Source organism: Gobius niger (genome assembly GCF_951799975.1).
Source record: "Gobius niger genome assembly, chromosome: 18".
NCBI classification, from domain to species: Eukaryota; Metazoa; Chordata; class Actinopteri; order Gobiiformes; family Gobiidae; genus Gobius; species Gobius niger.
The window spans coordinates 2662754-2675714 of NC_136869.1; the positions used below are offsets into that span (position 1 = coordinate 2662754).

Consider the following 12961-nt stretch of genomic DNA (forward strand, 5'->3'; position numbering starts at 1 on the left):
TATTTGGTCCCAGCCCCCGTCCAGAGATGGGTTGTGTTGCCAAAATGTTACTGTTTGAGTGAAGGTGTGATTCATGTTTCAGTTTGTGACATAAGTTACGAAAAACAAAACATGAAATGAGGTGAAAATGCCTTAAAAACATATTAGAAAATAAATTATTATGAAGATTAAAGGAGCTATACCTTTTTTATTTTCTAGTTATGGAATGAAATTAGCTTTGTCTTCATTAAGTATATTGTAAACTGAGACGGAAAACACTCATTATAAAGCATTTGTATCAATTTCATGAACTTGGAGGCTAGTTTTCTGCAAAAAAAAAAAAATGTGTTAGGAAGATCAGGGATGAGTTTGAACCTCCACCAACATTTCAGTTTAGAGGCCTTTAAGTAACAAAGCACAAAACACATCTATTTTATGAGTGATTGTTCAGATTTCTTTTCAAATGAATAGATAATCATAATGGGCTCTGTTGTCGGGGTCTTAATGCCCCTGTAGGGTCTCCCAGGGCAAACAGGTCCAAGGTGACGGGTCAGACAGAGAGCGGGTCAGAAGCTCCTTATGAGAGACCAACAGGCCTGGTTAGAACCATGAGGTCGTCCTTCTGTGGACCCACCACCTGCAGGGGGCGCCATAGGGGCTGGTCTCCAACAGCTGCCCCCACGACCCGGAAACGGACAAGTGGAAGAAAATGGATGGATGGACAGATGGACGAAAGATTAAGTCACAGAGGCACGACTTACTATTTGTTTCAAGTAGATGTAAAATTACTGTAAGAAAAAAAAGTACAGTTAAAAGTAAAGGTAACTTCCTGTGCCGGTTTTTCACTTCTACTGGACAAACCGCTTAATTTCCTGAATTAAAAATGAGTCAAAATATTCACAAAGACTTCACTGCAAAAAGTAAAAAATACTTACTTTAAGAAATAAGTTCTTATTTTTCCCCTAAAAAGTAATAATGTTTTGCCGAGCAAAGTTTTCTTGAGAAAAAAAAATCTTATTTTAAGAAATAAAATCTAGCCAATTCTTGTTCAGATATATTTGCTAAAAAACATGCTAATTTTTCTTGTAACAAGAAAGAAAAACTTTTTGAATCTTCTTCAGCTTTAGACAAAGAATATATTTCTTATTTTAAGAAAAACTAAGATAAACAACAACTCTTAATGTAAGAACTGATTCTCACAGATAGATCATACATTCCATTCTTTAAAGTGGGCGGCTCGGTGGCACAGCGGTTAGAGCCTCAGCTTCACAGCCCAAATGTCCTGGGTTCAAGTCCCACCAGGACGGGGCCTTTCTGTGTGGAGCAAGTTCTCCCCGTCTCTGCGTACACAGGTGAATCCTCCAGCCAGGTGATTCTGACCATCAGCCTGGCTCCACATCATGGAGACGGGTCCCCGGGCACTATTTTCCTTAAATATTAGTATTTAATAAGAACATTCTGCTCAAAAATGTGTGTAATTTAGAACATTTTACTGAAATCAAGCAACATTTAGGTAAAATACCCACAATGTTTCACTAAATAAGAATGTTTTCCTTAAATGATTCCATTTTCTGAGGACATTTTGCTTAATTCTAGCTATTTATTTGCTTAAATTTAGTGTTTCTTTCTTGTTTTATGATGACAAAAATATTCTAAAAACAAGAATTCTTAGCAAGAAAAAAATGTTGACCCCATTGGCAGACAAAATGTCTTATTTTAAGATTTTTCCCCTTGTTTTCAGTCGGGTACTTTTTGCAGTGTTGGTTTTGACTTGACTTTGTGTGAGCTGAATATGTGCATATCAGCCAGAACACGTCTGCAAAGAGAGAAAGATCGTGATCCCAATAACGAGCTTCTTTCCCCCACTGGCCACAGCTCTGTTTCCCCGAGAGAGGGAATAACATCATCACGTTCTGAGGCTTTAGATCATTTCACAGTTAACTTTGTGCCAGATTTAGTTTCTGGCGGTTTTGGCCGAGTAACCACAGGGAGATCGTCCACAAACAGGTCAGGGAGTGAAAGTGGTGGAACAAAAGTGAAAGTGTCGTGTTACGTGTAAACTGTGGTTCTGAGCAGGCTTCACACTGACCGGCCTTTGTTCCCTTGAGCCTCGCACTGAAGTGGAGGGTCAGATTACCCCCCCCCCACACACACACACACACACACACACACACACACACACACTCACAGGACTGGTTCACTTTAGCAGGAAACTCCGGCTCCTGTTACTCGTCATGACTCAGCTTTACAGAAGAATAAACTCTTTAACCGCAGCATTAGTGGCTTCACGGAGCGCGGAGTCTAAATTCAACTGCAGAGGCTTCGGTGCAACTGGGCGATTCATAATTTTCAAGTGAAACTGAAACTAAGGGCGGCTCAGGAGAAAAACTGCACTGCCTGAAGCATAACTAACTGCTGAAATCTGATTTTTAAAGCCATACTGCGGAACATTCCAGGTGCCTGCAAGTTGAGAATTAATGCATCTTCATCTCTTAAAGAGGGGGTATTCTGCTTTTTTCAATCACATAGCACCAGTCTACATCACACTACAATGATGAGCAAACCTTCTGTTGGTCTGTAAATGCAGTAAATTAGAATAACTGCCTTATATAAAATGTCTCTCTCAATGTAGTGAATGTCTTGAAATAGGCCTCTGTCTCTTTAAGAACCTCTGACCCTTTCTGACACGCCCCCTCCACACGCTGTCTGTGGCATCAGTGGGGAGGGGGTTCTGCTGAGGAGCAGTGGTTGGTTACTTGGCTGGTGATGAAAGCTGGGAGGCGTCTCCAGGAGGTGGGGGCGTTCCTAGGAGGACTCAGGCAAACCTATCCCTAAAATGGCCGCCATCAGAGTTTTTACAGATTATTCAAAAATACGTGAATGTGCCAAGGCAACACTTCAGGCATGTTTTTAATGAGGGAACGACAGAATAACATGATGTAAATGAAAATATCAGTTTTGTAGGTTTTCAAATGAGGCGTTACACTGGCCTATGGGCAGTACTTTACTTTACTTAAATGGACAATGTACAGACACATTAGAGATGTTCTGCACCAGATTATAACTAAATAGCTTGTTTCCATCCGTAGTCCCTGGTTACATCAAAATAAATAACAATATACAGCATGACCATTCATTCTCACACTACATTTCACTCTGCATCCAGAAAGTCCACTCGCCATTCCTATTTACAGACATATTAAAATGCATACAAATAATTCAGTGCTGCCCCCAGTGGTTCACAACGAATAAGCAAAAGCTACATTTTGGCAGAAAATAATGAAGGACCTAAAACCAGCCCCTGTCAGCAGCCACTTTTTCAATTCCCCAGTAAAAGTATTATAACTTATTTGATTTTTTCATTTGTGATTGCTTTATATGAAAACGCTGATTGTGCAAATAAAGCTTTTAGATTTGGGTAAAGCTGAACTGGAGAAGTTAAAGTGGGGGTTAAAAATGTGCTTTATCATTAACCCCTTAACTCCCACCTGAACCGAGCACATTTTCTCCAGTTTGGCTTTACCCCAGTGCAAAAGCTTCTGGAAAAAAGGTGAGAAAATAGCGACAGAACTGAGACGAAAACAATGATGAAGATGTGACAAAAAAGTACTGTATGTAATGTAAACTTGTCAAATTGTCAAAAAACTGACAAAAACTTGACAAAAAAATATCCAATCCACTTTATTTATATAGCACATTTTATAAACAAGTGTTTCCAAAGTGCTGCACATAAAATCGGCAATATAGGAATAAAATAAATAAATAAATATAATAAAATCAAGTGAAACCAAACTATACATTCAGCTAAAACAATAAAATAGTTTAAAACATAAATAAGATGTAATAATAAAACAAGTTTAATACAATTGTTAAAACAATAAAAGAAAATTAAAACAATAAAAGAAAAGAAAAGACACAGATTGGATTGGATTGAAAAAAAAATGAAAAAGTGGCAAAAATGTCACAAAATTGACAAAAGATGTATGAAAAAATAACCAAAAATGACAAAATTGTGGCAAAAATGTGACAAAAATTTTACAAAAAAATGACAAAAATTTTACAACAAAAGGACAAATGTGACAAAAAGTGACAAAAAATGTACTGTTTGACAAAAAATTAACAAAAAAGTTACAATAATGAGTTGAAAACCCCCCAAAAAATGATGGGAAAAAAATTTGATGACGTGAGGAAAAAGATCCATTTAGTTTTGTACACGTTTGCGTTACACTGGCCTACAGGATTTGGGTAAAGCTGAACTGGAAAAAATGCTCTTGGTTCAGGCGGGAGTTAAGAGGTTAAACATGAACAGGATTATTCTGAGCTTGACCAATATCAAAGTCAAAGAACTGTGTCAACCACCATGTAAAGCTTTTCGACTGGAGCTTACAGCCTACAGGCCAGGCTTATTTGAAAGCTAAGACCTACATAATGGATGTAAACGGATATTTGTCCTTGTTTCATTGCTTTTGTTCTTTGTCTCTTTAAAAAAATATTAAAACACTTTTTTGATAAATTTTTTGGGGTCACTTTTGTGTTTCTTTCTTGCTGCATTTTCTTCTAGTTTTTGTTGCGGTTTTGCTTTTAGATTTGGGCAAAGCCAAGCCTCGTTTTGATGTTACACAGGTGTATCTGTCTCTGTGTCGGGACAGTCTTTACTCACTGCGCCGTGTCCCGTCCGCAGAGGTCCATGTGACGTGCGTGGTGTCCCAGCGCTGCATCCTGCCCTGCTCGTTCCCCCCGTCGCCCCTGAAGCAGCTGCTCTGGACCCGCCTGGACTCCCAGCTCCTCCGCCTGACCCCCCCGGACCAGCTGACCCCGCCCTCCCCGGACGACCCGCTCTCCGGACGCGTCTCCCTCTTCACCTCCACCGTCGCCCGGGGAAACGCCTCGCTGCTCATCGCGGACAGCGCCCCCAGAGACCGGGGGAGGTACAGCTGCAGCGTGCGGACCGAGGAGGGGGAGCACCGCACCAATGTCATCGTCAGGGTGCAAGGTGAGGGGGGTGAGGGGGTGAGGGGGTGAGGGTCCTGCTGCTGCGGCGGGGAGGGTGTTTGTGTGTGTTACTTCAGAGGTGGTGAGTGGAGAGGCTGGGATAACAAGAATACTGCCCCAAGAGAGGATTACACGAAAATAAGTAACAATTTATATACTGTGTCGAAAATGAATCTGGAAAAGTCATGAAAACTAAATGAATATTAAAAGAAGGGACTAAAAAAACTGTTCAGTGACACATGATAAAAGAGCTTCAAATCATCACCTCTTAACCCCTGCCTTAACCAAGTTTCAAGTTTCAAGTTTAATGGTTTTGTATAGCCCAATATCACAACAGAAGTCGCCTCAAAGGGCTGCAACAAACATCAAGGCAATAAAACACAGCAATAAATATGACAATTAAAAGTTCAGGTGAATCCAGGCAAATATAATGTCCAAAGGTAGCGATGAGCGGCGTGGGCGTCCCCCGTCCTTAGACTCTCCAGTACGGCAAGGAAAAACTCAAAAACCCGGCAGGACAAAAGAGAAACCTTGGGGAGAACCACAGAAGGAGAGATCCACTCCCATGGACGGACAGGCTATAGAGACCCAGGGCCGAAGGATCCCTCAGCAGACGGGCCAAGATCACAGACTGTCCAGTCCTCGGATTCCAGAATGCCTCGGATTCGGATTAACCGAGCCTAGAGTTCACAGCCTAGGCCAGTGTAACGCCTCATTTGAAAGCTAAGACCATAGCCCTTGTTTTTGCTGTCTAGGTTAGTTTTCGGCACGTTTTTGTGGTTTTATTTCAGTCACTTTACACTAAAAAACTAAATGCGGCCTACATGCTGGAAAAAAAAATGGGACTAAAATGCAACAAAAATGTGACAAAAACATGACAAAAAAGCAACAGAATCGATTAAAACAAAACAAGAAAGAAGCTTAGATGAGTTTTAGACTAAAGGCCAGGGGCGGACTGGCCATATGTCCATTCTGGAAGAGCACTGAAGGGCCACTGGCTCTTGGGCCACTGGTCTGGCCTCTCAATTTTCTCCTTAACCTCTCACCCCCTGATTTAACCAAGCTTTATCCAAATCTAAGAGCTTAAAAGAAAAGCATCAAAATACCGACGAAACAAGGATGAAAACGGAACAAAAATGTGCCAGAAAAGCAACAAATGAATGACAAAAACGCGAGGTCTTAGCTTTCAAATGAGGCTCTCCAGTCGAGAAGCTTTTCGATTTGGGTAAAGCCGAACTGGAGAATATGCACTTTGTTAAGGTGGGGGGCAAGAAGTTAATATGTGTTCTTAGAAGTACGTATTTATGCAAATTTGGGCCTGGCTGGTCAGAGTCCAGGGCCGTTTTTCAGTCCCAGTCCACCCCTGCTAAAGGCTGTAAGAAGATTTCAGATTTGGGTAAAGCTGATGTGGAGAAAATGTTCTTTGTTACGGTGAGGGGTAAATTCACCACCAAAGGAACTGCTCTGCTTTTCCCATGTATCATTAGTAATAATAATAATAATGCATCAGTTTTATATAGCGCTTTATTGGACGCTCAAAGACACTCATAGCTGCCCTGGGGTAGACTGACGGAAGCAAGGCAACCAGTCTGCGCCACCGGCCCCTCCGACCACCCACCCACCTGACGGGATTGGGCAATATGTTTGAATATTATTAAAAAGTTGACTGAACAGATATTTAACCCCTTAACTGAGACAAAAACAAGGATGAAAATGTGAAAAAAGTAAGAAAAAATTGATGAAAAATTTAGAAAAAATGGACGAAAAAGTGACAAAAAATGGACAAAAAAGTTAGAAAAAATTGACGAAAAATGGAGAAAAAATGGATGAAAAAGTGACAAAAAATGGACAAAAAAAGTGATAAGAATTTGACAAAAAAAAAAACGCGAATAATTTGACGAAAAAGTGACAAAAAAAGTCACGAAAATTTGACAAAAATGAGACGACTGCCCAACAAAAAAAGTGATGAAAAAAAATCTGATGATGTGTGGAAAAAGATCAATAGGTCTTAGCTTTCAAATGAGGCGTTACACTGGCCTACAGGATTTGGGTAAAGCTCAACTGGAGAAAATGCTCTTGGTTCAGGCGGGAGTTAAGAGGTTCACAGAGATTTTTTCCCACACCTTTGTAACCTCTTAACCCCCTCCTAAACCAAGCACATTTTTGTCCAGTTTTCAAAAAAGTGACGAAAACGCAATGAAGGAGAAACAGAAACGTCACAACAATGATGGAAAAATGTCAAAAATTAACAACAACACAAGGAAAAAGATCAGTTTAGATGACTTTGATATAGGCTGTGATCTTATGAATTTGGGTAAAGCTGAACTGGAGGAAACACACTTGGTGAAGGTGGGGGTTAAGAGTTTAATTGATGAATATTGTGAAAAAATAGATGAATGAATGAAAACTCCTAATCTGAGCCAGGAGAGAGAGACTTTGTGGTGGTCGTAATGTTGTGGCTGATGCATTAACATAAAACTAAACTCTGTGGAGGCGCAGACGTTTGTCGAGCTTCTATTTGTGACCAGCCCAGGCTAAATCTGTCTCGGTATCGCTCTGTCAACGGGGAATTATGGGAAATATTCAGCACCTCGTCGCCTGCACGTGACCAGTGAGTGACCAGTGAGTGACCAGTGTGCACTCGGGCCAACGTGAAGAGACCTCACAGTGATCTCAGGGCACAGAATGTGAGAATGTGCAGCTATGGGCCATAACATTACGACCACCTCAACTCAGTCTCTCTCAGTCTGTCTTGGTTTAGCTCCAGTCGGGCATCTCTTAAAGACGCTAAAGGAAAGAACACGGAAAACGAGCTTCTTAATCCAAGTCAATAATCTGTGATTCATCAAACTTATGAATGATATCGGAAGCAAACAAGCAAAAACATGATGACTTTCTGTAGTACTCTGTAATACGCTGGAGGAAGCATTTCAAGTCTTTGCTGCCCCCTAGTGTCAGTTTAATCTATATCAATGAAGGGCCAGTTTCCACCACAGACAGTGACCATATTACCAAATATTTTGTAAATCAAATGGACCACGAAGGCACAGTCTTGAGTTCCTTTTGTGGGGTTTTTAAAGGAATCAACAGTGTTTCAATATTTTTGGAGTGTTTTAACAACACAGAAACCAATGTGGACAAAAACAACAGAAGAGTCTGTCTTTTATTGTTACTAAAAATGCAATTTCCTTCCGTGACAATGTTATGTTTATGTTTTATGTACATTTTTTTGCTTTGGGCTTTGATTGACAGGCCCTGGAGGCCCTGGAGGCTCCGCACGCCTCGTGTGAGTGGAGTTTGTAGGAGGAGACTGAGCTGTCATCATGGACTCTCTCGAATGGAGTAATGTAAATGCGGTTGCGTACCCCTGGTCTATGCAGCAGAACTGGGAAACGTCAGGCACTGGGGCCAAAACCGGCCCTCCATCACCTCTGGCCCTCAAGATGATTTTGAGGAATATTATTACACAAATCAGAGATCAAGTGCTCTAGAACTCTGTCTGTAAACTCTCTTCACAGACATTTAGACCATATATGACGTATAGCACTGGGATTTGTAGACAGTGATGCTTTATTTTGGCCTACAATTGGAGGGTACAACAAACGTACCTAACCCTGGCCTTAAGAAACGTTTTGTGGCAGTGGTATATTGGTCATCACTTCCACCTCAGGACATGGTCCCGGGTTTGATTCCCAGACCATAATTAACCTCTCTCTCTCTCCCTCAGCTCCGATCCGCTCCGTGTCCATGGAGCTGTCCCGCCTCTCTGGATACGAGGAAGTGAAGTGTTCGGTGCGTGACGTGTTCCCGTCGCCGCACGTCACATGGTCCACGGAGCCCCCGACCTTCCACGACCTGCGGCCCGTGACCCGGAAGCACCTGGAGCCGTCGGGGCTGTACGAGCTGGACAGTCGTCTGCGGACTCTGGGGGGTCAGGCCGACCTCATCTACATCTGCACCGCCACCAGCCCCTACGGCGGGCCGGCCTGGACCGCCTCGTACCGCCACCGAGGTACCGCCCCCTCCTCTGACACTTTTACTTTTGTCTTTGTCCATATAGAGACATAGAGGCTCCACTCCGGGCTAGTGGGAGCAGCACATTCAAGCAGCTGCATTTGCTTCAGCCGTCAGGGCAGCAGCGATGTGGAATGTGGACGAGCAGCGAGCGGCTGTGGGAGTGGCTCACACAGGAGCTGGCAGCACACACTGCACACAGTTTCTACTATAGCTGCACCAACTCCATGTGTAAGAGGCTGTTTACAGTGACGTCATGTGAACACCTGCACCCCTCTCCGTTGCAGATGTGCAGGGGTTCGAGGGGAAGGACCTGACGCTCCCGTGCTTCGCCCCGTCGTTCCTCAACAGTGACACTCTGTCCTGGACCTTCTCCAACAGCGACGACCCTTTGCACATCCTCACCTTCAGTGTCCAATCAGGCAGTGGCGGCGTCACCCCCGGCAGCCTATCAGCAGACACGCTGCGGGAGTGGGCGGGGCACGTGGAGCTGGACGGGTACCGCGTCCAGTTCGGGGACGGGTCACTCCGGCTGATGGACCCGGATGAGGAACGTCACACGGGGAGATACCTGTGCGAGTTCAACGCCGAGACGAGCCGCCACACGGAGCGGCTGGAGGTCACCATCAGCGCAGCAGGTAAATGTGTCATAGACATGTAATAAACATATAATAAACATGTAATACACATGTAATAACACATGTTTATAAAGAGGTCACCATCAGCGGAGCAGGTAAATGTGTAATACACGTGTAATAAACATGTAATAAACATGTAATAACACATGTTTATAAAGAGGTCACCATCAGCGCAGCAGGTAAATGTGTAATACACATGTAATAAACATGTAGTAAACATGTAATAACACATGTTGGTAAAGAGGTCACCATCAGTGGAGCAGGTAAATGTGTAATACACATGTAATAAACATGTAATAAACATGTAATAACACATGTAATAACACATGTTTATAAAGAGGTCACCATCAGCGGAGCAGGTAAATGTGTAATAAACGTGTAATACACGTGTAATACACATGTAATAACACATGTTTATAAAGAGGTCACCTCAGCGGAGCAGGTAAGTCTGCCATGCTGGATTGTAGCCTTGGGCTCATTTGCATCCGTGCCCCACACTCGCACTCTCAAACACTCTCATTCATCCTGGCCTATTGTGCATGTTTTTAGTGGTAGGGGAAACCGGAGGAAACATATGCAGACACGGAAAGAACATGCAATGTCCTCACACAAAGGGCTCGTCCAGGTGTGAATCAAACCCGGGACCTTCTAGCTGTGAAGCACAAGTGCTAATCTCTGTTCTCCTGTGCCGCCCTGACAAAGAGGTCACCATCAGCGGAACAGGTTAATATTTGGAATAAACATGTAATAACTCCGTAATAACATGTCTATATGAAGAAGTCCCCATCAGCAGGAGAGGGAAATCACACGTTATGTAAAATAAAGGGTCACCTGACTCAGACCAGTGTGACTGTGTTTCCTCAGGGAAGAGGAGCGTCCCGGAGCAGACCTCGTACTGGTGGGTGGTCGGGCTGGTGGTCGGCCTCCTGGGCCTCGCTCTGGTCGCCATGTTGGTCTATCTGAAGATCAGAGGTAACTGTATAACATGTATCTGATGCTTCCTACACTTCAAATACTCACCTGTCTGTGCTGTAGGAGGACTGACCAAGCCCAAGTCTGACCCGGAGGAGGCCACAGAGCTGCACCCGGTCAAAGGTGATTCAGTTTTACTCTTAAGTCCTTGGGCAAGACACTTCACCCACCGTCTGTGTGAATGTAGTGAGTGAGTGAGTGGTGGATGTGTATGAGTCATGAGCCATATTTGTGCAGAGGTGGTAAAAGTACCTCCTTGAATAAAAGAAGAGTCTCGCCTTAAACATATTGATACTGATTGTTTTCTCGTTTTCTTGCAGACTCCAGTTGTGCCGAGAGCCCGTTATCGACAGGAGGCACGAACGGACAGTCGGCCTCCGCTCTCACGTGAACATCACCGCCAACACCGACATAAACAAGCAATATCATACAGATTTATTACTCGCACTGCCGCTCACCACTGACAGAGTTAGAACCACTTTGTTTTGCAATGTACTGCTGCTGCTTTTGAAGAGGAACGTGCACTTGAAATGTTTATCATAGTCTTGAAAGGCCTAAATGTCACTAAACTGATGTTCCACTGGCGTCGTCAAGAAGGAAGATAGACGCTTTTTCTGTCCTGTCTTGGCAGATGACTCAGACAACGTTACAACATGGAAGCTTAGAAGTAAATTTAAAGCAGCACTAAGTAACTCATGCCCCTAGAGGCCATAAGCGCCACTGCAGTTGTCGTAGCATGTTGCGGTTTCCTACTCATTAATTGTCCGTGAGAGTAAATACTACGCTGACAGAAAAGGCAAAGGGACAGAGGGATATTGTTCATCCAATTACACAATGGAGATCTTTTTTTTTTTCACTCAAACTTGGCTGTAAATACTGTTTAAGTGGCGCTAGCCCACAGTTAGCTTTGCCCGTTAGCTTGTTAGTTTCTTCTTCGTGATTCCATTAGTGTGTATTGGGGAAGTTGCAAGCACGGTTTTCACCAGGGGGAGATGAAAGACCCGCCAAGGATCCCTTTAACACTTGTATCACCCCCAGAAGGAAAGGATTTATTCAGATAAACAAGTTACTTAGTTCTGCTTTAACTTTGTGGGGGCGTCTTTTGTGCACTATCAGTACATTTCCTTTAAAGGTTTCTTATGGCAAACTTTTTATTATGTTTTAAAAAAAATATTATTTAAGGGATTGTTTTGTCATTTTGTATGAAATTTTTACTGTACTGCGACTTTGGTTTGAGTAAAACCGTTTTATTGTGTAAACATGAATAGTAATATTTTCAAAGTGCCATGTACATATGTGCCTTTTTGTGTGAAGAGACTATTGCCACTCCGCTTATTGACTATGTGCAGAACCCGGTTCAGTCGTGACTTTTGTCTGCTGTAATTGTACACTGTTCACAGAGTTATGTTAATAAATTAATTAATTTAAAAAAGCTCCAAGCCAGTCGAAAGATCGTGTCATTGATGCTGGAAATATGAATGCACTTTATGTCCACTCTTTTGTACTCCTCAGAAAAAACATGTTGAGCACTGTGGGGCTGGGTGATATTGACAAAAACTGGTGTCTCAATATTTTTGAGCGACAGTGGCGCAGATGGTAGAGTGGGTCGTCTCATGATCGGAAGGTCGGGGGTTCGAATCCCACCTCCTGAAAGTGCACATTGTCGTTGTGTCCTTGGGCAAGACACTTCACCCACATTGCCTCCAGTGTCTGCGTACATTGGTGTATGAATGGGTGAGTGGATCCTTGCTGTAAAGCGCTTTGAGTGCCTAATGTAGGTGGAAAAGCGCTATATAAGTTGAGACCATTTACCATTTACCATTTGAGGACAATATTTTGCGAAGCATCAGAAAACAATGTGCTGGAAACAACTTAATTGGTCAAAAAGAAAAAAACACTTTCCCACATTTTTCTACCCCAATTCTGTCACTTTAAAGGTGCCAGGGGCGGATCTAGAGGGGTGGTAGTGAAGGTCTTGCCACCCCATTGTCATGTGATCTGCTTTAGAAGCTACTTGGGTGCTTACAGAGGCTCACTCTCAGTTAGTACTTTTTGACAGGACAAAGAATTATTTATTATTCAAAGATCCAAAGATGATGATTTGTTTGTTTAGTTTTTTTTTTATTATTACAAAAGGTTCAATGTTACTAGCGTTAGAAACCCCCTACTTATATTATGAACAATGCTACTATTTTGGGAGGCTCAGCTGCATCTAAACAGAAAAATTGCCTTGCGATCAAGTAAACCTTGCAGTAAAAGATCGGGACTGAGCATATAAGTTGTGCGGATCTTTTTGCCTTTTTTTTGGCCAGATTTTCCTCCACGTCATTACAATCTTATTTGGATGAAAACTGTTCAGGCTCAGG

The 12961-nt window shown here is 42.8% G+C and overlaps 1 protein-coding gene across 2 annotated transcripts in view; it reads left to right on the forward strand.

Annotated features, from left to right (window-relative positions):
- The window catches only part of LOC306977704 (uncharacterized protein), a 34230-nt gene extending 23068 nt beyond the window's left edge, over window positions 1-11162 (forward strand). Inside the window, exons 4-10 of one of the 2 annotated variants that reach the window (XM_079576131.1) lie at window positions 4661-4972; window positions 8699-8983; window positions 9273-9604; window positions 9868-9886; window positions 10488-10595; window positions 10659-10718; window positions 10916-11162. In XM_079576131.1, coding sequence (XP_079432257.1) covers window positions 4661-4972; window positions 8699-8983; window positions 9273-9604; window positions 9868-9886; window positions 10488-10595; window positions 10659-10718; window positions 10916-10986 — 1187 coding nt within the window. In that variant the 3' untranslated portion in view covers window positions 10987-11162. Of the gene's footprint in view, window positions 1-4660; window positions 4973-8698; window positions 8984-9272; window positions 9624-9867; window positions 9887-10487; window positions 10596-10658; window positions 10719-10915 lie in introns of both variants that reach the window. The other variant, XM_079576130.1, reaches the window with a different exon arrangement.
- The last annotated feature ends 1799 nt before the right edge of the window (window positions 11163-12961 follow it).